The sequence below is a fragment of the Fusarium vanettenii genome (assembly GCF_000151355.1).
Source record: "Fusarium vanettenii 77-13-4 chromosome 11 genomic scaffold NECHAsca_32_chr11_3_0, whole genome shotgun sequence".
Taxonomy (NCBI): Eukaryota; Fungi; Ascomycota; class Sordariomycetes; order Hypocreales; family Nectriaceae; genus Fusarium; species Fusarium vanettenii.
This window is the reverse complement of record NW_003315853.1, coordinates 84,593-107,511: the sequence shown is the minus strand read 5'-3', so window position 1 is coordinate 107,511 and position 22,919 is coordinate 84,593. Positions and strand designations below refer to the sequence as shown.

Genomic DNA, 22,919 nt, shown 5'->3' with positions numbered 1-22,919 from the left:
GGAATAGATGGATGCAACCAAGACTCGTTATGTTCAATTTCAATCTTCTATGGGTTTATTCATGTACATCCCCTCACTCGCTGTCATGATGCGCCATGCCGTCCTGACTGGCCTTGATGCTTACCCGGCTATATTGTCTACAATCAGTGTCAAGCCTGTAGAAATGAAGAACTGGATGGCATACTATACTCAAATTCGCCGCAGTTGTTGGAGATGTATTCAGAAAGATTAATGTCGGAAGAGGTTTGCTCGCCATCCTCGTTGTTGATGGTGGCTCGCAGGATGGGAACCTCGTCATCACCCTCGAGGTCGAAGGAGATGTCCTCAGAGGACTCGGAGAAGTCTACCGGTGTCAGTGACCGAATGAGAGTCCAACAGCATTGGTGATGGCCTACTCTCGCCACCCCAGGTGAGGGCGCCGTCGCTGACACCAATGACGGTGTCGAGGTCAAACTCGGCTTCAAGGTACTCCTCACCGTTGGAGAGCTGAGCCTTTAGGATGCTTCCCTCGACGGTGATATCGGTAGCGGACTCGTGGAAAGACATGGTGATGAGTAGTGGAGGGTTGAGGTGAGGAATTGAGGGGAGTTGAACTGTGATGAACTTGTTGGAAAACTAGGTTGGTTGAATTTGATGAGGGAAACAGAGAAATGAACCTGATCTCTTATTATAGTTCTAGATCTACTCAGGAGGCCTCATCATTCTGACTGCATTTCCTGTTGTTGATCAACATTGTCCACTGTGTGGCTCCGCGGCAGCCAAGTCGCCAAGATGGCCTGGGCGCTGTCGACATAGTGGCCTTGTCTCACCACAAGCACGAATAAACCATTTCAGCCCTCCTCCTCCAAGCACGATGAGTACGAGGAAACCCGATGTTATGGACTTGGCACGGAGGGACAAGACGGTAAAGCGGCACTACGACACGGCAACGGCGTCGAATGAGATGCCGCAGACCTGCATAGCCCCCAATGTGCTCCAATGGGAAACAAGCCAAGCAGGGCCGACAGTTGACAACGTGTCTCGCGCATATTCTTGGTCTCTGGTCTGACGTGCTGATTCTGCAATCCCCCGGAACAAGTCGAGCCGAACTGCATGAGGATGACTACGGGGATAGGAGGCTGAATAGGAGGAGCTGAAACCTGCGACGAGGGGTTATTCGACCCCTTAAGGACACGTAGAGAAATGCCAACGTAGGGCTGATTAAGGTGGAGTTCTGTAGTGATAGCTATGCTGTAAGTCTGTCAGAACTGTCAGATACTCCCCTATGCAAACATCGCAGGGTGTGCCCCCTTTAGGCTCTAACTTATGTATATTGCAACTCCTCGCAAACTTTCAATGGGTATTACGTGCCCTATGATTTCCTCAAGTGGCTGTATTCCGCCGTTTCTATCGTAAACATGTCGGTCGCACGTATCTCACGTCAGCTGCCGACGTATCAGAACATCTCCATAGTGCGATGATGCTATTTTCGCAAGTTTCATGCTTGAGGGTTCTTTCGTTGATATCCAATGCGTCAAGCGCTGCGTCTAGCCTCAGGGTTGTCATGACAGGCAGATTTGCATCGCATGCTGAGTGCATGAGCCGAGGAAGGGAACTTGCCGTGGCTTTTGCACCACCAAGATAGAGGGCCAAAGTCACAACTGGACGAGTTTCGCACACCGCCCCGCTCTCTTGATATTCTCTGGTTTACGACTAGAGACGGTAGCCCTGAGTAAGTCGATCTAGCACTCTTCATACGGGCTGATATAAATCTAACCAGGTCTTTCGTCTACACATCGTGATGCTGCTTATGCAATGAATATACGTGGGCGATAATCTCTCCCTAATGCTAATACTCACAGAGAGGGCGCGAATCGTGGCACAAACAACGTCCTAACCAAGTCTAGGTCCAGCTTTGAAGGGAAGCGTCTGCGTCATGTGCCTGCGGTCAAGTCATGGTGAGTGCAGAGGGAAACCTGCTATCACTTCTCCATCCTAAATACGTTTATCAACACAACCAAGCCATCACGAATCATCGCTGAGATTTTTATATTTTTATATACTGAGTGAAGGCAGAAGTTTCTCGATTTGCTGACGAGTGCATGGCAGTTACGAGATATCCTAGAGCGCATAAGGAGCACTACGAGTTTACACATATCATTTGTGTGTTTCCTTGGATTGTTTTTGGCTGGATACATAAAACATAGTTAAGAAGCAATAGAAAATGTATCAGATCTAACGGATAATAACATCCTCCCACTCAGTCTCGCTGTCGCCAGTGTGGCTATTTTTCCTTGACAGGGCTGCAGCTGCTTCTGCCGCTTCTCTCTCTTCCAAGTCTGTGAAAACCTCGTCCAACTCGTCGAGACCATCTTCTTTGGTGGCCTCTCTAGCCCGCTGTTCCTCTGTGATCTTTCTAGCCTGCTTCTCCCGCTGGTTCTCCGGGTATCCTAATCTAACAATGATCTATTGTGGCAAATGGTACACAAGGGACACTGGCGCTTAGGGGTCATCAATAATGCCGGGGCATGTAGGAGCGTTGTGTGCGGGAGAAGATGTTTGTGAGAGATATCCGCACGAAATCACATTGAAAACGATTGGTGCGGCCTCTGTGCCTCAGACACGGCACACTTTGAGCTCAATATGGCGGTGGCACGTTGCTTTGGATGGTACTGCTGCGCTCAATCTTAACATTCTCCATTTTCAAGAGTAGTATACAGCCCTGACCTTGACATCTACAGTTATGAGATTGTGGTATGGCTATGCCAAGGTCAACAACTACGACGAAGATACAGGGGTTTGGACACAAAACCGACGGTCGGCTGCCTCGATAGAAATCCGTATCGTGACCATAGGCCCTCAATACTGGGCGCCGTCACGTCTGCGGCGGTGGCTCGTCATGCACGATGAAACTTGGCACGGTTTCCTCAAGGGTCGGTCGTGCATCACGGGCGGGCACAGCCGCATGCTAAAGTGCGGGTGCCTGAGATGCGCCCAGACTGCTCAGCCAAGGCAGATCTGATAACCACAGTTGAGGCTATTGATGTAAACGATCAATTTCAAGGCCAGTGATGTTCAAATTGCAGCCAAGTGTAATGTCAGACATATTTTCAAGCTGTAGGTGTCCTTGTAGGCCGAGGGCAAGCCTCCATAATCCTGAAGGAGGCTCTCAAGCAAGACACCAACCTCAAGAGCCAATTTCGAATCCGGAGCCAATTTTGCAGACTTCGTAGGAAGGAAGTTGTTAGCATGATGATAAAAGTCGGTGATAAGAATGCCAAGGGCCTAACAACTTCAGGAGTTTGATTAAACAACTAAGCGAGGCCACTTGGCCCAGGCGACCTTCACTATTGGCCGCAGTACGCAACGTAGCATCATCTCGCCATTCCCCCTTCTTTCCCTCAACGTGAAGACAGTTGTTTGTTCCTCTCGCAAAATTCTTCTTGTTCAATGAAATGAACGTTTTCAGGAGCTTTTTCAACATCCTCAAGGCCAAAAATCCCCCGCAGCAGATGGCACGAATGGCGCAGACGGTCAGGGCCTCTATCAATCCTTCTCATGATTTCCTTCAGCGGTGCAATCCATTCAAGGACTTGCCGGATGATCCCGACACTGTGAAAACGTTTCGCGAGGTGTCCTACATCAAAGCCAAGTTGCAGTATTATCTGGTGCCCACCTCGTTGCCCGGAGATGACTACGCGCTGTGCTCTAAATTGTTGCGCAGCCTTGAGACGCGTCACGACTTGACGTGGCTGGTGCTGGATGAGACTGGCACGCGGGACACAATCCAGGCGATAGGTCGACGAGGAACCCCGCGGGAACCTATCCCAGAGGAACCCTTTGACCTGAGCCAGCGGGCCAAGACTTTGGCCGCACACTGGACGGCGCTGGCAAAGCTACCTGAGCATCCGAGGAAGTGGGAGGCGGCGTTTTCCACTCAACATCAGCCTCCTTTGATAACTGAAGAATTCAAGCTCGAATTGGATCCTGAGCAAACAGCAGATCTGGAAAAGGAATACACGGAATGGCGCACCAGAAGGGACGAAAAGGCCGCGTATTTGAAGTACAATCCGCCTCACCCGACGGGCTATGTCCAGGCGACGCGCGACCAAGTCCCCGTCGATGAGACTTGGGAGCTTTTACCCTGGGTCATCTTCGAAGGAGCAGCTTCTCCAAATGATGGAAGCAGAAGATGGCTTCCCATCTACACATCGTTGCTTTCACAGAATATTCCGTTTGGTTGGAGAGCACCGGATGCGCCGCCCCCAAAACAGAAGACGCAGGAGGAGAAGGATCAGTGGGAGAGGGAATATCGGGCAAGTAATGAAAGACGTGAGAAAAAATATGCCCTTCAGAAGCAGTTGCGGAAGGCGAATGAAAGAAGATAGACACCACAGATAGCAAGCAGCCTGCATCGGGTAGGACTCAATGCCAAAACTCTTAACTCAGCCCGAGGACGAGTCCGAGAAACCTTCAAGATCTCCTTGTCGGCGAAATCTGCCAACACACCACGGGCTTGATGCCCGGGCGAAGACGCCCGGTTAGCTCAATCGGTAGAGCGTGAGACTCTTATCTTGCGCCTACAAGCGAAGACGAGTACGCGATCTCAAGGTTGCGGGTTCGACCCCCGCATCGGGCTTTTCCTATAATTCGATTGAATCTTTTTTTGCTCCTCTGTGCAAAGGATATCTTTTTTCCTTGCTCTCTCTGCTATTATTTGAAATAGCATAGAGTGTTGAAATTGTCTTTAATGCCTTTGCGTCTAGGTCTTCTTTCTTTTCCTATGCTTCTTGTAGTGGGGAGTTTGCTTTAGCTGAAGCAGAAAGCTTAGAATAAAGTTTCATTAATAGTACGCATTTTCACACCCATTCTACCTAGAAGAACCAACGCAAAGTCTCTTCTTAAAATTGACCTACTATTGTGAAGTAATTCAGTTCTCTACAGTCGCGTTTATCCCTCGCAAAAGGCTGACTTGTTGAAATTCGAAGAATTATAGGGTAGGGTGAATGTCCCGCCATGGACTTTGGGGCCTAAAAATGGAGACAAGCCCTCGCTCGGCTACGACTCCATTCAGGGGAAGAAACGGATGGTGGCGTTGATCTCGACATGGGTATCTCGGCATCGTCTGTGCGACTGAAATGTCTCCATAACCTTATTAACATGAACCAGCTGGAAGCACCCGCATGCGACGTTCCACAAGGAGTGCGACTCAGATGCAGGGTCATCATCAAGCAAACTGAGCTGACTGCAAAGAAGATGGGCAAGACTCAGTGCTGCAAAGATCGTGCAACGCAAAAATCCTTTGACTTGGCTCCGGCCTATTGCACAAAATGTTCCGAAAGGACTCATTTACTCAGGTATATCTTGATAGCTATCGAACGTAAGAGACAAAATAAGCTCGCTTGTTGCGGCAAAGAATCACATATCCTACAAATGAAACTCAAACTCCCTATAGCGCCCGCTTCTTGAGCTTCACCTCCAGTCCCTCTTGTCTAGGGAACCAGCTATTAATCACCTTCCACTCCTTCTTAGGGTCTGCCAGCTCAATCTCAAATAATGTGATGAGCGTAGCAAGAACTTTGTAGGTCTGGAATAGACCCATGTTCTTGCCGATGCAGATTCGGCTGCCGCCTCCAAATGAGAGATCGGTCTGGTTCATCAGAAGAAGCCTCTTCTGGAACTGCTCCTCAGTCTCGCCATTTGCCTCGTCGCGGAGCCAGCGCTCGGGACGAAAGGTGTCTGCGTCTTCGCCGTAGACCGACTTGTTCCGGGCGAGGATGTAGGGGTTCATGCCTACGATGGTGCCTTCGGGGAGGTAATCACCGTTAGGAAGCACGAAGCCCTCGCGAGGCACGTAGCGCTCCATGGTCATTGAGACACCGGGGAGCATACGAAGAGCCTCACGGATGACAGCGTCAACATATGGCAGGGCCTTGACCTCCTTGTAGCTGGGTGGTGTTCGCCCGTAGAACCCTGCAGCCAGAACCTCATCTGTGAGACGGTTCCAGACGCTGGGGTTCTTGAGCGAAAAGTACAAAGAGCTGCGAATGGTAATGGCAGTCGTGTCAGCGCCAGCAATCATGTTGACCATAAGCCATGACACGATCTGTGGATCGTTCACATTCTCAGGATCCGCATTCTTGGCTTCGATGAACTTGTCCAAGAAATCCGGTTTCTCAGGATCATGGTAGTCCTTGTCATTGCCTTGGTACCGATCCACCAGGTGCTTGATCGAGATGCCCGTGATGGTGTTGAAACCGGGGGGTCCAATATGGCAGACGGGGTTCTTGTCAAAGACACGGTCAAGGAAGGGCATGGTTCCGACGACGGTGAAGTAGTCCATGGCCTTGTCGGCGTTGGACAGGGTTCCATCAAAGTCATATCCCTTTTCGAGGTAGCCGATGGGCTGGGAGAAGGTCACGGCTCCAACGACATCCCAGGTATCTAGGAGGTGGTTAACGACTGCAAGGGTAGTACATGGTAGATCAATTGCACTTACAGAATAGAGTCCATTGGCCGATGTCGCAGACCTTACCAGCATTGTCGCCGGCAATGTACCGCTTCTCGAGCTCGTTGCAGAACTGGTCGATGACCTTGTCCATGTGCGGCTCCACAGTGGTGATGCCGGCACTTGAGTAGTGCTTAGCGATAGGTTGCCTCTCCTTCCTGTGCTGGACAGGGTCGGTTTGACTAAAGAGATTGTAGACGATTTGCCCATTCACAAGAGCACTGCTGCCATGGTAGAAGGGAGTCTGGTTGCTTGTTAGTCAAGGCATCTAATTGAGGGACACGTCATCTTACCTTCAGCCAGTCACCCTTGATGCTAAACATGGTCTTGATGAGCTCAGGGATATCAACATCGATAATGCTCGGTGTGATTCGAACAATGGGTCCATATTGCTTGTGTAGCTTATCCAGCACAAGGTGAGAGTCACCCGTCCATGCTTGGTACAGATACCACAGCCTTGTGAACTCTTAGTCATTGTTAGCTGCTTCTCTGAAACGCGGTAATCGCCCCGGAGATGTGGAATCCGAGAAAAGCAAAGATGGGTTGTGTCACTTACTCGCAAGGAACGGTCCGGGGTACTTCTTCAACGGTGACGAAAAGTACGAGCCAATGGTCCACAGTGAAATTGTGCTAACAGGGACAATGAGGTATAAAAAGAGAGATGAATTGCTGCGCAGAATTCCCTCTGCAGACTCCAGTATGGAGGTGTCAAGATATGAGGTGTGATTCATCGTCGTGACACTTGCGGCTGCGACTTTGGGGAAAAAGATGGAGAGGGTGCTTTTTGCATGGGGACTCGGAGCCCAGATATGTCGCTAATAAAATTTCATTTATCGTACAGGTCAGGGATCTTTCGAGTACCGGTTTCAAAAAGCCGACGGCGGCCTCGACCAACGACTCGAGTAAGAGAAATCGTACGAGTCATTTTTTGCTTTGGGATTCATTGTTTGTCTGCAGGAACCATGTCACAGAGAGGCTTCGTCGTCGTTGTTTGCTTGTGGAGATTGGGACAGGGATCTTCATCCCGCCGGTCGAGAACCAGCCAACTCGAGTCAAGCTATTTCACATTCTCCGGCCGGGGAACTGACTCTCTAGTCCCGTTAGCATGGATATATTGCCCTAGTTTCCCGCCATACCCGCAAGTGCCCGACCCGCCGTTTCAACGAACTGTTCTTAACAGAGCCTAGCTGGACTATTAAAGAATGGCCAAGGCAAACAATGGCTGCTAAATCAGCCATGTAACCCTTCCAAGACGCGTATTTCTTTTGTGAGGACGACGGGTTGGAAGCTAAGGACTTGGGGTCCAGGGATTTGCCCCTCGGTTACAACCCGTCCTGACGATCAACAAAGCTTCGAGGATTACCCGTGCCGTTTCATTTGAAATGCCGCATCCATCGTCTCGGATGCGGCCAGGCCCCCCCCGGGAGAGAATCAACGGCTGCGGTCCGGGCTACCGTTGCAGCGAACTAACGCGGAGCAATCCTACCCTGAGAAAAGCAAACCGCCAAGGGCAGCTAAAACTGCTCAGCAAAGGACTTGTTTGCTTCGCCTTTCTCTCTTTGGAAAGGAAGGCGCTTATCAGCTAAAGTAGTTGTGTTAGAGGTTTGCTACCGGCGTCTAGACTGCCGACCGGAGGGCTGGAGTGCTTACGTTCATGACTGATGCATCTTGTTTTCTCAAAGAGCTATCATGTTTTCCCCTGCATGTTGAAACTACCGATGAACGATGGGCCCCTGGATATTCAAGATCCGTGGAGTGGCCTAGAAAACTCGTTCAGACCGAACCACACCATGTAACCCAGCCGCGATGCAGATCAACCAGGTCTGGGGCTCCTGTGGCGAAGCACCAGCCATTCCCACAAACCGAATCGTCGATACCAAAGACACGGAACCGCACGATGCGTATTTCTCGGTCCTGGGGTCCCCGCGAGAGTTTTTGCGCAAGACATATGTTTCGTTCGTTCCTCCCGGTAAGATTGATTCCTTTCGCACACGGTTCCTTGCGAAAGAAGTCGAGCTGCCCATCATGGAAATTGGAGGACAAGCCCCGATGGCCTTGGCCGTCATGTGGGCTTTTACAGTCATGACTTGGATCTTTGTTGCTCTTCGTCTTTACACGCGAGCATTTGTTATGAAGCAAATCGGCGCTGATGATCACGCTTACTGGCTGAGCGGCGTGAGTACTTCGCACACTCTGAGCTTGTGCGTGGCTTTGCTGACTTTTCTAGATCTTGATTTTGCTTTATACTGTATTTGTCCACATTTCGGCTCAATATGGCTTCGGCCAGACGATGCCCGGCCTGGATGCCGGCACCGAAGCCTTTGACAATGCTGCCATGGCCATCAAGTACGAGATGATTGGTCAGACCTTTGCAGTCATCGGTATGGGTGTGGCAAAGACATCTCTCGGTCTGTTTCTGTTGCGCATTGTCGTTGAGCTGTGGCACAAGATCGCTATCTGGGTCGCAATGGTGTCGCTCATGCTCGTGTCTGTCATTACTGCTATTATCTTTTGGATTCAGTGCATCCCGGCCGAGAAGATCTACGATCGCATGCGAGTCGAGGGCGTGTGCCAAGTTGACGTAACGCCATTCGCAATACTTCTTGGAGGTAGGACCTACGGCTTCTCCCTCTTCCCTCCCCGTTTAGCTGACTCTTGGCTGTAGTGTGGTGTGCCGTTGTCGACTTCTTCTTCGCCATCTTCCCTTGGATCTTCATCTGGGGCTTGAACATGAAGTACAGGGAGAAGATTACCATTGCTGCCAGTATGAGCTTTGGTGTAGTGTAAGTACCTGTCAACTTTGGACCGCTTGCGCCTCTAACCTGTCATAGCGCCGGCGTCTGTGGTATCGTCCGCACCTACGAGGTCGCAACCGGCTTCACGGCCAATTACACACGTAGGTTACCCACAGACACTGTGTAGTCCCAGCTAACGATTTTGACAGTCGACACCGTCCCCTTGATCATCTGGTCCGCCGCCGAAATGGCCGTCACCCTCATGTGTATCGGCATCCCTATCCTCCGCCCCCTCTGGCGTCGAACATTCCACGGTTCCAAATACTCCTCCGAACGATCCTACAAGAAGCAAGGCGAAGGCAGCGATGGTCCAAGCTACAACCTGGGCAGCCTGCCTCGCAGCCACGAAGCGAACGAGTCCAACAGAGGGTTCCCCAACGCGGACCCAAAGTTGGGCATCCGTGGACCTAGCACTATCACTCGTATCGCAGGCGACAATATGAGTGATGAGTCTATATTGGGGCCTGAGTATCGCAATAGTCGGGCGAGGGATGGAGGTATCTGCGTCAAGCAGGATGTTCAGGTCGATTGGACAAAGGGGAATCCAGTTTAGCCTTCAACATAGAGCTAGAAAAACATTGGGATCTTGGGGGTTTGTGAGTAAAAAATGGTGTTCTTGAGACAAGCTGGCGCGCTCTCTCCGTTCATGTTATGGGGCTTCATAGATCTTAGATAGACATCGAAACCCGTTGCCATTTTTTTCTGTCATTGATTAAAGCGACAGAGCTTAGCGCATGACCTCCTCATCGGCCGTGGACCCTGGCGCATCAATTCACATTCCCGTGATGTGCCCTATCCCCCTTAGACCACCTCGATCAGCCCCGCGGTGTCAAATACCATGCTCATACAACCGACAGCCTCAGATGCCTTTCTCAACAAATCATTACACTCCCGATGCATCCTTCTCGCCTCGTTTGACCTGTAGCAAGTTCTTTCCTCCGCTGCCAATACGTCAAGGAGCCTGAAAAATGGCTGCACAATCTCCAGGTCTGACTGTGCGTCTGCACATGCAGGGTGATCTAGCGCATTCTGCAAGAGCATCATGACAGCGGCGAAGAATGGGTGGAGCATGATCCTGTTGGTTCTTAGTAGAGAAGTGTCAGTTTTTATGGATTACTTACCAGACACAGGCATAGTCTCCATGAGGTATCAAATGCATCAAGCGAACTGCCTTTCTTGACTCGATGAGGCAGTCACTCTCGACAGGTACGAAAGTGCCCTGCAAATCAGATCCTTCATTTACTACAAGCTGCTGTCTTTGTGGCAAGTGTCGAGCCACCATGATAAAACAGTGAATGTAGGTGAATCGTAGGATAAGTACGTGCAGCGCCTCAGGCGACAGAGGCATCGTAACGTGGTCGCTATCCAGATCAATCTCAACACTGCTTCGCCAATATGAGATTATTGAGTCAAGTTCTTTCGCTACGGAAGCTTTCTGCATCTCGGACTGTTGTGATGCCTGTACCGAGTACAGTCGCTTGTAGACTTGCCCTTGGATCACAGCAAGTCCGATGCGGGATTTGAAGAGATCGATAGTACAAGGTTCATCAAGACCAGAAGGCAATGTGGAGAGAACACCCGATGGCAGCTCGACATCCATATCGTCATCGTCTTGGGAAAAAGGCTGCCCCATCCGGAGACTAATGTCTTTGTCAAGAAGGTACGCAATCCAAAACACACGTCTCCGCTGCTCGTTTTCCGCTTCGGTAAGGCCGTTATCACGAGTTTTTCGGTGTAGCCCCATCGCCTGTGCTAACCTTACCGCGGCTGCTGTGAGGACAGAGGCGGGATGTGAGTTTGCTGATCCCTGAAGTACGAGAGCCATGCCAACCAGAGCTTGAACTGCCGGTAAGCTATTGTGAAGAATATTGAGTTCTGCAACGACTGCAAGTGCATTATGACAATAACCGCACGCCTGAGCACTCTCGTAGCCTGTTTCAAACATGCGCATCGAGCGGAAACGGTGGGCGAGAGACAGAACGATGTTGATACACGCCCACCACCCTGGATTACTCGGACTCGAGGTCAAGTAGTGGCGGTCAAATTTTTGCAGGAAATCTTGCTCATCAAAGAGTGGGAAGAAGCGGATGAAGCTCTTGAAGGTATCCGTCACTAGATCGAGTGCGACTGGCTTTGTAGGGAGCTCCTGAAACGTGGGAAGAGAGAATGGGCCCAGTGCCATGCCCACTGTAAATGATGGGGACGGGCGTAAAGGCGATGCGGCGGAGTTAAGGATTTCTGTGAAATTTCCTGGTATTGTGTCAAACCAGGACGAAGGGAATATGTTGGTTATCCTTTGCGGAGGACTCGCAACAACCATATCTGTCTGTGGTTGCTCGCTCGAGTCCTCGCAAGGCGCATGGTCCATGGTATCTTCTGCTGGTGGGGCTTCGCCCTCTGTGGATTTGGCGCGTTGGAGAGCTTTCTCCAGGACGTTCTCCATGTTCTGAAGTCTCTCCTCTAACTGAGCAATGTACTTATAACTACAGGAATGTTAGCAACGCCAATGAGATTGCATGCTTCAGACGTACCCAGCAGGCCTCCGGGGCTTTCGTTTTGTGGAGATAGGAGTGAAGTGGCATTTTGTCTTGGACTTGGTGCATTGCGCACACCCTTGCTTTGTGGGCTGGCATCGTATCTTTTTGATCCGACACATGTCGCAGGCCTATGGAGCGTGTTATTTCCCTTTACTAAATTCGTCATTATGCCACTTACCCTTATCATTAGTCGTTGAGACTCAGCTGGCTCACTAGACGGCACCGAAGTTTGGATGTCTCCCCCCATTTTTGAGGTTGTGGATAGGTTGTCAGAGAAACTGACCAAGGGGGCAATCCTGACTCTGAATTGCCGAAAAAGAGGCTCAGCGATGCCCTCAGAAGTCTTGGCCCGAGGTTGTGGTAGGAAAAGAAGAGGAAGATGACGGGATGATGATATGAGATGAGCTCACGTGATGAAGATTCCTGTGATTATAAATCAACAACCAGTCCCCCTTTTGAGCCTCATTTCAAGCGATAGGTACTTAATTGCACCAAGATTTGTTTTCGGTTTAGAACCAGCCTCGTCCTGAAATCAGCTAAGATCACCAAGATAGCCCAAGATCGGGCTGAAGGTGGAAGGGAAAAGACTCGAGATGTTGCCGCCGGTGCTATCACGTGCTTCTTAATCTGCCCCTGCTTTGTGTGTAAGATTTCGCTCCTAAAAAGAGCTATGCTTGGCTGTTGACAGTCGTTACGCTCTGAATATCTCCCTGATTGCTTTTCCGGTGGGAATTTTAGGCCATACAACGACACAAAGTCACAATGACTGGTCGGATCAGCTCTTGTCTGAGAGCCTGCTGTCGCCAACAACCAATTGGATGATAACCTTGTCTTATAGCCGACGCATGCCATGCAGTTGTGATATTTTGGGACACCAAACCGCGCAGCCGATGCCTTCAGTTTCTCGGCGTGGGAAACGGCACCAATAGGACGTGGTGTTTCGGTTCCAGTGTGGTGAAAAGGTCAGGCTGAGGCCGGGAGGGAAGCCAAGTCACCAACTTGAGCTTTTGTGCCCCGTAGACAATAAGACAATGCCAAGGCTTTCCAGAGCGGAATTTATTGGCTGGGTGTGCCTGCCAACTCTTGGGGTGGCTGTTGGGTCCCTCGTTGTTCTCTTTCATATCATCTTCATCATGCCCGAATATGACTACAAATTTCGGACCATCACCGAGTACAACTACACACATCCCACTCCCACCTTATGGCAAGCGTGGCACGAGGCCTACTTTCGAAGAGTTGGAGGTGCCATTTATGCGAATGGCGAGTACGTACGGCTTTATGAGTCGGGGTGCAAAACTGACAGCTGGACGGCACCCAACTGCACGCGCACGTGCAGCAACAACACATACATGTTCAGCTCACCAGAGAATGTTTGGAACTGTATTACTCTCGCTGAGGTGTCCATGGAGGTTGGACCGGGAAACAAGACGGTTGATCCTGTCAATTTCAAGCAAATGGACGACAAGTTTGATCTTGGTGGTTCACTCGAGTCTTTTCATGAGCTCTTTGTCTTGTTGCGCGTTCGGAGATGCTTCTGGCAATCTTGCTCCGACTCCAAGTACGGGAAGTGCACACTGGATCTCGAGTGCTTCCGATGCAACCCCGTAGACCCTGGCAATATCCAAGATTTTGATCGGGCCATCAATCATGCGTATTGTCGTGATGCTGATTTGGGCGTCGACTCGGACATTGCGGGGCCTGGCATACTCGTCGCCTACATGGCCCAGATAGCTCTTGTGCTTCTCTTGGCCGGTCTCTTCTGGGCGACCTACCTGCCTTGGAATCGCCCCAAGACGGCGACACGACAGTTTCTTGGTGCATTCGACTCTACCTCGACGCCAAAAACAGGGCCAGAGATTTCGAAGCCCGTTAACCGCCTTACCTTGGCGGCCCACTCGACCATCTCAGAGCTGCAGGAAGCTCAAACAGCGTTTGGCTTGGCCGTCGGTGTCATCTTCCTATGCGCTTTTGGAGGAGGGAGTGGGCTGGGATTAGCCAACTTCTCATCAGTCTTATCCTACTCCGTCAACCACGATATTGCTTTCGGCCTCTTGGTCGTAGGCGCATGTTCAATCGCATTCTTACAGCCATGTCGTCAACGAGTTGGCAAACATATCAAGCCGAGATGGGTCTTTATGGTCCCCATGTTGACTAGTTGGGGTTTGATGATCATCGCACATGGCTTGAAGACTCAAGGCTCGTGGGCAGATCCCGAACATCTCATTGAGATTCTTAGAGAGAACGCCGCGGTGGAAGACTGTGGAAACCATCCGGGGCCCATGTCGTTTTGCCTTGGACCGTTGCTTCAAGGACCTGATGAATCGCAGCGAGTTTTCAAGATAACGATAATGCTTGCTCCCATTGTTCACATCCTCTTTGCTATTGCGCTTTTTGAGGAGTGGGCTATCAAATCGAGAGAAAACCCCGAGTCTAATATATCTCAGTCCTTTAGTGGACGGGCTTCCCAGATTCTACCCAGGATTTTCTTCACAGCGAACCTCCTGAGTTTAAGCATGCTGATAATCTGCCTTGCCGAGGTGGTAAAAGCATTCAAGAAGATCTAGGAAATCAATGGTGGCCGGTACTCTTGGGGTTTTGGCCAACTGGTAGCTATGGCCATCTGGATCCCCGTGGTGGCAAACTTTCTCACCCTTCTCACTCATATGTCACCTCTACACATTATCAAATTATGGCACACTAACTAGCTTGGGATATAGTTGGCACGGAGAAGGGAACAGAAACCAGAATCCACAAGCTGCTTCAAGTATCTCAAGCAGGCACCATTGCGACATCGAGCCAGGGTAGATCAGGAGAGAATGGCAATGACAGCTTCCCTTTGCTAGCCACTCTGCCATCGACTTCAAGCCTCCAGGTTATGGGTAACAAGGCTGTTGCTGGTCCCTCGCACATGAGCCGGTCGTGAGGCTCTGGGTACTGCGTGAGAGAGAAGAAGATGGAGGGGAGAAATCGGGCTGGCACCCTGGAGAGAATCCGTTCACTTGAGGATTACGTTATAGGGGAATACGAGTTGAGCATAATGATCTGATACACGAACTTCAAAGTTTTGGGTACCTAGCTTAGCTACTACCATAAAAAACGTTGATGATTGCCTTAGAACTTCGTATATCCCTGACCCTTGACAAAGGTCTGCTGCCATGGTCCCTGAGAGTCTCCTTCAGCAAGCTTAGTGTAAAACTCTCCATGAGCAGCACCATCAATGGCAGCGGAGGCACTCGAACCATCCGCCTTTCGCTCATCGGCATAGTAGAACCTGCAATGAATTAGTAATCGAGCTATGTAGGATGGAAGATGAGCATGTACTTGAATCCCTTGCTAGCATACGCCTCGGCAGCACATTTGATGAAATGAGCCGTCGCAGATTTTCCGACGCCAAGATCCATGAGCGAGACGATGGTATGGTCGTTAAGGAAGTTTCCGGTGTAGATGAAGGTACGAGATGCTGAGCTGGGGAGCTCCTCAAAAGCGAGAGCGGCTTGTTGAGCTGCTGCGAATGCACCGGTGGTGTTGATGGCCAAGTCACGAGTGAACGCCTTCAGATCAAGGCTGAGGGGGTTCTTGGCATCATTGGGAGTCACAGCAGCGGCTATTGAGAGGAGTGTCAATGAACGGGACAGGGGTAGTATTGGGAAGGCAAGGTACCGTTGTAAACCACGACACCCGGAGTACCCAGCTGCGATTTGACAGTTGAAAAGACCTTCTCCACAGACTCTGGGTCGCTAAAGTCACTGTGAATGTGCAACTGGTTGGGAGTGCTGTCCTCTTCCTTCAGGCTTCGAGCTGCGAGAGCAATTGTGTAGCCCTTGGCTGCGAATGCGCGACCGACATGTTGTCCGATGTTGGAGCCAGCTCCAAGGATGAGGGCGACGGGAGAGTTGGGGGCCATTTTGGAGATTGTACTTGGATAGAGGAGAATGTAAAGAATTGTAGGAGGATGGAGGGGAATGATATGCAAGAAATGTTGGAGCGATATTGCAAGATGCAATTCATATTAAAATAGTCCACAGAGTCCATCATCAACCAATAGGTGTCTCATGCAGCATGATCTCGTAGGGCGGTTAGTTCTGTGGTGGTGGTTGATCAGCGCCCGGAGCGGACCTTACGAAGCCTCCGGAGGCTTGCGCCAAGATAAATGGCTTTTGTCAGCAAGATGACACCCACCAGAACTCTCCCTCTCGGGCCAAGAGTGGGATCTAAGACAGTGAGAGATCCGACTGATAATTCTCCCATCTTACCCCGAATGGATTCCGTATATCTTGAATGTAATGGTGATCTCAATGGTGTTTTGCGGTGTCGTTGGTGGCGGTTTTGATGACATCGCGGGCCGGTACTGCCATATTGACAACATGCGAGCTGCTGACGAAGCCGCACATTGTCTGAGAAAGAATATTATAAAGAATTGGTAAGTTCACATGGCTGAAGAGTTCAATCAGGAGCCAATAGCGAAAGCAAGCCATCTCAGTGGAAATGATGCGACAATGATGATTCTGCATTCTGAGTCCTTGGCACATTACCAACTGATGTCATCCAACTAGGTATAGTTTCACGCTCATTCGCGACTTTCGAGACAATTCTGCCTTACACTCTCGTAGAAGCTCGTCCAACCACTCCGTCCGAATCGCTTCAACAATTCCACCTCTCTCCCCGTATCAACCTTGCACAAGTTGTGCTCTTGGGATGCATCATCGGCCGGCCAATCCTTTGCTGGATCCAGCTGACGAAAACTATCAAGCCAGCTATTGAAGTTGAAGGGACCTGCAAATCCCAACAGACGTTCCCCCTTCACTTCTTCTTGGTTGAGAGCAGCGATATGAAGTAGCGCCGTGTCCTGCACGTTAATGTACCACGAGGCACCAAACTGCTGAAGATCCTTGAAATGGCCAGGGTCTCTCCAGAAGTCTCGCACCCATTTCCCAGTACTTCCAGGCTGCTTGGGGTGTAGAATTGGCCCAATGTTGAAGCAAGGAAGCACCGAGTTGATGATGAACTTGGGCTTCTCTGCCTTTTCGAATGCCCAAATCTCCTGTTCAGATTGAGTCTTGAGAGCCGCATAGACGTCCCAGACGCGGTCGGCCTCGTAGGGCGGCGGTCGCCACGCGCTCTCAACGGCTGAGTCGTTCCACATGCTTGAGTCAAGCGACACTTCCTTGCCATTGATGACGTTGGATATCGCTCGGTCGCTGCTCGTGAAGACAAAACGCTTAACTGTTGGCTCCGTAGCCGCGGCTGCAAGCAAGTTTCTTACGCCCTGTACCATGGGTGTGATGACTTTGTTGGGGTCGGCGTCAAATGACATGTCTGTCACAACGTGGACAATGCCATCAACACCCTGGATAACCTTGCCCCATGCATCCGGTGCGGTGACATCTGGGACAATCGCAACTTCGAAGTGCCTAGAAGGGTTGCGCTCTTTCATGGATTCTGTGACCCAGGCTGCTTTGTCCGAGGAGCGGACGGTACCGCGTACTTGATAGCCGAGGCCAAGGAGGTTGTTTGCGATGTGAGAGCCGATGAAGCCATTGACTCCGGTCACCAGCACCAATCCCCGAGGGGGGACAATGAGTTGAGACGAATTCATGATGTGAAGGATCAAGTTGGAAAGAGAATATATCGAAGAAGAGTGATTCACTGATTGTAGATCAATGTTATGGCGGCTCGGGGGGCGAGCTCTTTGATATCCCGAAAAAAGGGGGACAAAAGTATTGTTAATATAGATTGCTATCAACAGACTCCGAATGGATCCTGAAAATGCTGAGTAGCTAGGTAATTAAGTATATTTCGTAGAGTTACTAGATTATTTAACTTTCGAGCAACGTTATTCGTCATACATTCCGGTGTTTCGCCCCAGCCGGAGGCCCGGAGCGGACCTCTCGAGACCTCCGGCACTAGTCCTTTCTTGACACGAGCAATTAGACTGGGACCAACACAGCTAAGCAACGGTGAATCGAATAGGAGTTGTACAAGTAGAAAATGTATGATATAAATTCAAGTCCTACCGACCTGGTTGATTCTGCCCAAGAGTCAATCTTCACTCACCATTGTCCATTGATCTGGAACCGAGACATCTACTTTTGTTGCCACCATGACGTCCCTATCTGACATAGATCTGGAGCCAAAGCCAGAAACCCAATCACCACATAGGACACCATCTCAAGTCCCTCAAGGTGAGTTGCTTCCGTGACCTTCAGTAGGCAACCTTGCTCACATAGTCTCTCCAGATGTCGAGTCTAGCTCACAATCCGACCAAGACAAGAACCTTTATCCAGCGGACGCTCTCTCAACTCCTCGCCAGATCCTCTTCGTTGGAACTCTCTGCACAGCCATGTTCACCAACCAAATTGGCCTGGGAAACACCCTCGCAACTGTCGGTTTGATTGGAGAGTCATTTGGCATCACCAATCCAGGCCAACTCTCCTGGCTCATCGCAGGCTATAGTCTGACTCTGGGAACCTTCATCCTCATCGGTGGACGTCTGGGGGATGAGTTTGGCCACAAGAAGATGTTCGTCATCGGCATGATCTGGTACTCTCTTTGGTCCATGGTTGCCGGCCTATCGGTCTACTCCAATTACGTTCTGTTCACCTTTTCCCGTGTGTTTCAAGGCATGGGTCCTGCTCTCACTCTACCAAATGCTCTCGGTATCCTGGGCCGGTCCTTTGCGCCCGGGCCGCGACAGAATATGGCATTTGCATGGTTTGGTGGAACTGCTCCTTTTGGTGCCATTGCAGGTTTCTTGTTCGGGGGTCTCTTTGCTGTCGCTTGGTGGCCGTGGATCTACTGGAGTCTCGCAATTGCGCTTGCTGGTATAGCTGCTTTTGCTGAGTGGACAATTCCACCGCCTCTTCAGGAGAAGCAGACTAAGCCACTCCGAGAGAGACTTGAAGCGCTCGATATTCCCGGCGGCTTGACTGGTGTTACTGCATTGGTACTGTTCAACTTTGCGTGGAACCAGGCTGTTGTAGTTGGCTGGAAACAGCCCTACGTCTCCGTCTGCCTCATACTCGGCGTCCTGTTCGGAGCAGTGTTCTTCTGCATCGAGATCTACTGGGCGAAATCACCTCTCCTACCTCTAGCTTCCTTCAACTCCGACATTGGGTTCGTGTTTGCATGTACGGCAACAGGCTGGGCGTGTTTTGGTATCTGGGTGAGTCGCCGATCTTGTGAAGAGGAGTAAAATGCTAACAAGGGATTAGGTCTACTACATTGGCCAAGTCGCTCTCGACATCGGAGGAAACACCCCGATTCAGATCGCAGCCTGGTTTGTGCCGGTCATCCCCGTTGGATTGATCTCAGCCCTGGCTGTTGGAAAGTTGATTGGGAGGATTCCAGCGTCTTGGATTATGGTTGTCGGTCAGGTTGCATACCTCGTGGGCTCCATCCTCGCAGCAGCACGACCTCCTCATTCTATTTACTGGACATATTATTTCTTCAGCGTCCTCATCATTACTGTCGGTATGGATACGTCATTCCCTTCCGCTGTCATCATCTTCTCGAACGCGGTGCCTCGAGAGGTTCAGGGAATGGGTGCAAGCGTTGTCTTGACCGTCATCAACTACAGCATATCCATCGGACTTGGGTTTGCGGGTACTGTAGAGACAAACATTAACGACGGCGGTAAGAATGAAGATGACAGACTGCTGGGTTATCGCGGGGCACTGTGGTTCTCTGTTGGCTTGGCTGGACTTGGGTTTGTGCTTAGTTTGCTCTTCGTTGCAAAGGGCCGCCTACTTACAGCACGAGAGCACTAGACTATGGAACTGGCTGGCTGAGACTAGAATGAACATAGCCTTCTGGTTGAAGTAGAGTGACAAGGGCGGTGGTGTTGGTCAGATAGACATGCCGAATAAGCTGCACCTGGAAGAGTCTGGCATTCCTTTGATTCAAATGACTAGATAATATCGGGGAAATTTTTAAAGAGAGTAGGAAATCCATTACCACCTGCAGGGTCTCATCCAGCTTGGCGTGATCGAGTGCGTGATGCCTAAGGTCCGACCACAGCCGGCCCCAAATATCGGCAAGGGGGGTTGTATAAGGCCATCCAGGAAAACCTCACTTGGCGTAGCGACAGACCCAATCCAGTAGTCAGTATTCCACTGTGGCAAACTATAGAGTGGTTTGTGGTCGATCGTAGATCATCTTTGGGTCAATAGGGCTTGCCGCAGTCTTTGTCTGGCCTTGAAGTTAGCTGCACAGCGAAACTTGTCACGAGAAAATGCCATGCAAGTATTTGAAAGCGCCTGCACAAGGTGATGTGCCTCTTATTCGGAAACTTGATGTCCATCAGCTGTTCTCAGCGATCGTCCAGACTGACCTCGGTGGCTGGATGTGGCTGGCTGACTGGGGAAGCCGTCGGCGCTATCGCTTGGCGTGGCGCTGAAGTATCGTTCTGGCCACGATGAGGGGTGATGTAGATCCGAACACGGCCCCTGTTGCTGAATCTGTTGAGAACCATTGGCAGCGCCTTGAGTTGGTGAACTCATGGCAATTAGGACTGCTTTTTAGTCTAGGTGTCAGATACCTAGTACTAATAGAGCTCTTCCAGAGCCCGCTTCCAATCGCCCTCTCAGTGATTCCTACTAATTTGCATAATCCCGAGCCTCCTCGTCGTCACTTCCTGTCAACGCAAGTGGTTGTGATACCGGCGTGAATGGCCAAATTTGTGATCATCCCAGAGACAAGTGCATAAGAGATAGCCGAACAAGGCGCACAAGTTGATGTCTCAGACAGTCTCTGCTTTGTGGATGTGAAAAAGCACGTCTTTGCCACGATGATGGATCAACGGGTTCTGGACCAAGCTGAAATCCCCATATGGGCTAGCCGAGTAACTAAGCGTATGTAAGGGTGCGCTTGGCAACAATAGTTGGTACATAGCCGTCAACCTCCTACCTTCTAGCTTCTGCATGTCTTGTGCACGACTCGGGTGCTCCCACCTGATCAATTGACATCGATAATGCAAACAAGATACAAGGTAGGCGACATCGAGGATGGCTCACGGTGCGCCCCACACGACTATCACTGCTATGATGTAGAGGCGGCGGCAGGGTCTCGGCCCGCCAAAGATATTTAGCGGTGACGGGAAGTGTGAAGAGTCGAGTTGCACGAGCGTTCACAAATTAGAAGGAGAGGGAGAATGAAGGAGTGAGCCCATTGGCTGACAAGACACGGGGATAATCCAGCACAAAAGAGGGCAAACGTAGCTACAGCTTGAGTATAAGATCTCATCCCACCTCCGCTTGATCTCTATTTTCACCAAACTATCACTTCTTACCTTCGCAAACAACCACATCTTGGCTTGAAACGCTACCGGGGTTTTCCGCCATCTCTCAATATGTCCTTCGATAGAGCCTCGGAGATCTTTTGGCTCGAGTATGGCGAGCAAATCAAGAACAAGGTTCCTGGAGCAGGTCAAATCGGCAGGATTTTCTTCCTGGCAAATGAGGCTCAGAAGGGCCCCCCTGCTGGTACTTACATCCCCTATGAGTACACGAATAAGGGCCTATACGACCTCGGCAACAACCTCTTGGCCACCGATAATATCTTTTACAACCCTTCCGCTCTTCATGGATTCGATCAAGCTGTTGGCAAGTGCGTGCCCCCTTTCCACTAGATGGTTGTTGTATGGGTCCTGACGCGTAACCGTAGTTACTTGAACTGGGTCGACTTGGTATGTAGTCTGAATGATTTGTCGACCATGCCACTGACTCAGTCAAGGGAAACAACAGCAACCCTGCTCTAGACTCTGCTCTCCTTTCTGCGATCCAACAGCAGGAAGGCGCCCAAGCAGCTTTGGAAAGAGAAAAGGTCAAAGCTCTATCCAGGTGGCAGAAGGAGATGCAGATGGGCTTGGCCACCCAACCCTTGCCCATCTGGGTTGATACCGGTCGCGCCCCTGCTTTGAGTGCGGCGCAGCAGAACGCCGACGCCATCGCCCAAACAATCATCCAGATCCGGCTTCAGCAGGACGGTCCCATGTCCCCCGAGGTTAAGCGGGACAAAGATGCGCTCGGCATGGGTTTGAATCAAAGCATCGACTATGAAGGGTAAGTCTGGCCAGTCAAATAATGATGCCCCAAGCTAACATGTACCAGCTACAATATGCACGTTGCAGCTGGAGATGTTCTCACCTCGGAAGAGCTAATCCGCAGTGAGCGGAACGGCGAAAGGGTCCAGCCTCCATTCTATTCCCGTGCCCCCTTGTACGACGCCCCGGACTATAAGAGGTTCGTGCAGAGCGCTATGGAGAAGACCTCCAGCTCCGACTACAATCCATCAGAGTCATTCCCAGTCATATTCGACGCGAGGAAAGACCCTTCCGACTACAACTTTGGACAGACAAGAAGTAGGGCTAGTGTTAGAGCCAGCTCCGGATGGTTCGCATTCAGCACTACCGGAAAACACTTCAACGAATCCGATACACTACAGACTGGCCCAGAAACCTCTCAGGTCTCTATCAAGGTGACCTACGACAATCTCAAAGCTATCACCATAAGCACTGGGAGATGGTATGTCATGGCCATTCTGGAAATGAATAGAACTTTAGTTGAGCCACTGCTGAATTTTCAAAGGGTCGCTGAAGTTTCCAAATACAATCTCCGCTCAGATGCCCCTGAAAAGGTCCGAACCCTCGCCAAGGTGAGCCAACTCGTCGTGGTCAGTGGCTTGGGTTACGAGATCACCGTGGGGCCCGTGACCGGCAGCCTTCTTGATGCTAAGCTCAGGGAAGCGTCATCTGTCGGCGGCAGTATCAGTGTTTTCGGTCTCCTGATCGAACTTGGGGGCAGTGGTGGTAGCACCACAAGGAGGGGGCAGAAACACAGATTCACATGGGATAGGGCCAGCAGGATCTTCAAAATTATTCCCAACTACGACAATAACTATGCCACTGTCGTCGGTGCTGTCGGCCATTCGTACGGCAGACCATTCTGAGGTAAAAGGCATCAATGCCGGTGGACCTCAATATCGACTTCCATTCACCAATAATACTGCGAATGACATAAACGCCCTTCTTGCTGATAGACTTCAACATGGTATCAAGCTGTAAGAAGCCAAGATCCTTCCACGGGCTGGTGAGCTTCTGGAAGA

General features: G+C 50.7%; 10 protein-coding genes across 10 annotated transcripts; 5 read left to right on the top strand and 5 right to left on the bottom strand.

Moving 5' to 3' along the window:
- Positions 1-13: 13 nt before the first annotated feature.
- On the bottom strand, positions 14-610 carry NECHADRAFT_72731 (uncharacterized protein). Its single transcript, XM_003042655.1, has 3 exons — positions 396-610; positions 185-343; positions 14-128 (listed from the first exon to the last, which is right to left on the bottom strand). Exons 1-3 carry the CDS (start codon positions 544-546, stop codon positions 121-123), a joined length of 318 nt encoding a protein of 105 aa, XP_003042701.1. The 5' UTR covers positions 547-610; the 3' UTR covers positions 14-120.
- Positions 611-3,434: 2,824 nt separating this feature from the next.
- Positions 3,435-4,367, top strand: NECHADRAFT_52057 (uncharacterized protein; the record flags this gene model as incomplete). The annotated part of the gene is made up of 1 exon (XM_003042748.1): positions 3,435-4,367. One exon carries the CDS (start codon positions 3,435-3,437, stop codon positions 4,365-4,367), a length of 933 nt encoding a protein of 310 aa, XP_003042794.1.
- Positions 4,368-5,428: 1,061 nt separating this feature from the next.
- On the bottom strand, positions 5,429-7,218 carry NECHADRAFT_52095 (uncharacterized protein; the record flags this gene model as incomplete). The annotated part of the gene is made up of 4 exons (XM_003042654.1): positions 5,429-6,423; positions 6,479-6,731; positions 6,781-6,953; positions 7,044-7,218. The coding sequence occupies 4 exons, from the start codon at positions 7,216-7,218 to the stop codon at positions 5,429-5,431; spliced, it is 1,596 nt and encodes a 531-aa protein (XP_003042700.1).
- Positions 7,219-8,512: 1,294 nt separating this feature from the next.
- NECHADRAFT_52132 (uncharacterized protein) lies at positions 8,513-9,835 on the top strand (the record flags this gene model as incomplete). Its single annotated transcript, XM_003042747.1, has 5 exons — positions 8,513-8,662; positions 8,715-9,096; positions 9,153-9,270; positions 9,319-9,383; positions 9,432-9,835. 5 exons carry the CDS (start codon positions 8,513-8,515, stop codon positions 9,833-9,835), a joined length of 1,119 nt encoding a protein of 372 aa, XP_003042793.1.
- A 248-nt stretch (positions 9,836-10,083) lies between these two features.
- Positions 10,084-12,066, bottom strand: NECHADRAFT_86641 (uncharacterized protein; the record flags this gene model as incomplete). Its single annotated transcript, XM_003042653.1, has 4 exons — positions 10,084-10,357; positions 10,404-11,765; positions 11,814-11,947; positions 11,998-12,066. 4 exons carry the CDS (start codon positions 12,064-12,066, stop codon positions 10,084-10,086), a joined length of 1,839 nt encoding a protein of 612 aa, XP_003042699.1.
- An 886-nt stretch (positions 12,067-12,952) lies between these two features.
- On the top strand, positions 12,953-14,383 carry NECHADRAFT_52208 (uncharacterized protein; the record flags this gene model as incomplete). Its single annotated transcript, XM_003042746.1, has 1 exon — positions 12,953-14,383. The coding sequence occupies one exon, from the start codon at positions 12,953-12,955 to the stop codon at positions 14,381-14,383; it is 1,431 nt and encodes a 476-aa protein (XP_003042792.1).
- A 547-nt stretch (positions 14,384-14,930) lies between these two features.
- On the bottom strand, positions 14,931-15,723 carry NECHADRAFT_52180 (uncharacterized protein; the record flags this gene model as incomplete). Its single annotated transcript, XM_003042652.1, has 3 exons — positions 14,931-15,090; positions 15,141-15,423; positions 15,480-15,723. The coding sequence occupies 3 exons, from the start codon at positions 15,721-15,723 to the stop codon at positions 14,931-14,933; spliced, it is 687 nt and encodes a 228-aa protein (XP_003042698.1).
- Positions 15,724-16,386: 663 nt separating this feature from the next.
- NECHADRAFT_52063 (uncharacterized protein) lies at positions 16,387-17,415 on the bottom strand (the record flags this gene model as incomplete). The annotated part of the gene is made up of 1 exon (XM_003042651.1): positions 16,387-17,415. One exon carries the CDS (start codon positions 17,413-17,415, stop codon positions 16,387-16,389), a length of 1,029 nt encoding a protein of 342 aa, XP_003042697.1.
- A 504-nt stretch (positions 17,416-17,919) lies between these two features.
- Positions 17,920-19,585, top strand: NECHADRAFT_86637 (uncharacterized protein; the record flags this gene model as incomplete). Its single annotated transcript, XM_003042745.1, has 3 exons — positions 17,920-18,001; positions 18,047-18,981; positions 19,031-19,585. The coding sequence occupies 3 exons, from the start codon at positions 17,920-17,922 to the stop codon at positions 19,583-19,585; spliced, it is 1,572 nt and encodes a 523-aa protein (XP_003042791.1).
- A 1,580-nt stretch (positions 19,586-21,165) lies between these two features.
- On the top strand, positions 21,166-22,763 carry NECHADRAFT_86636 (uncharacterized protein; the record flags this gene model as incomplete). The annotated part of the gene is made up of 5 exons (XM_003042744.1): positions 21,166-21,422; positions 21,480-21,501; positions 21,549-21,877; positions 21,926-22,339; positions 22,403-22,763. The coding sequence occupies 5 exons, from the start codon at positions 21,166-21,168 to the stop codon at positions 22,761-22,763; spliced, it is 1,383 nt and encodes a 460-aa protein (XP_003042790.1).
- Between the last annotated feature and the right edge of the window lie 156 nt (positions 22,764-22,919).

Coding starts and splice junctions, on each gene's coding strand:
- NECHADRAFT_72731 (XM_003042655.1), bottom strand. CDS start 546: ATGTCTTTCCACGAGTCCGCTACCGATATCACCGTCGAGGGAAGCATC. Junction 344..395: donor CCTCACCTGGGGTGGCGAGA/GTAGGCCATCAC, acceptor TGACACCGGTAG/ACTTCTCCGAGTCCTCTGAG.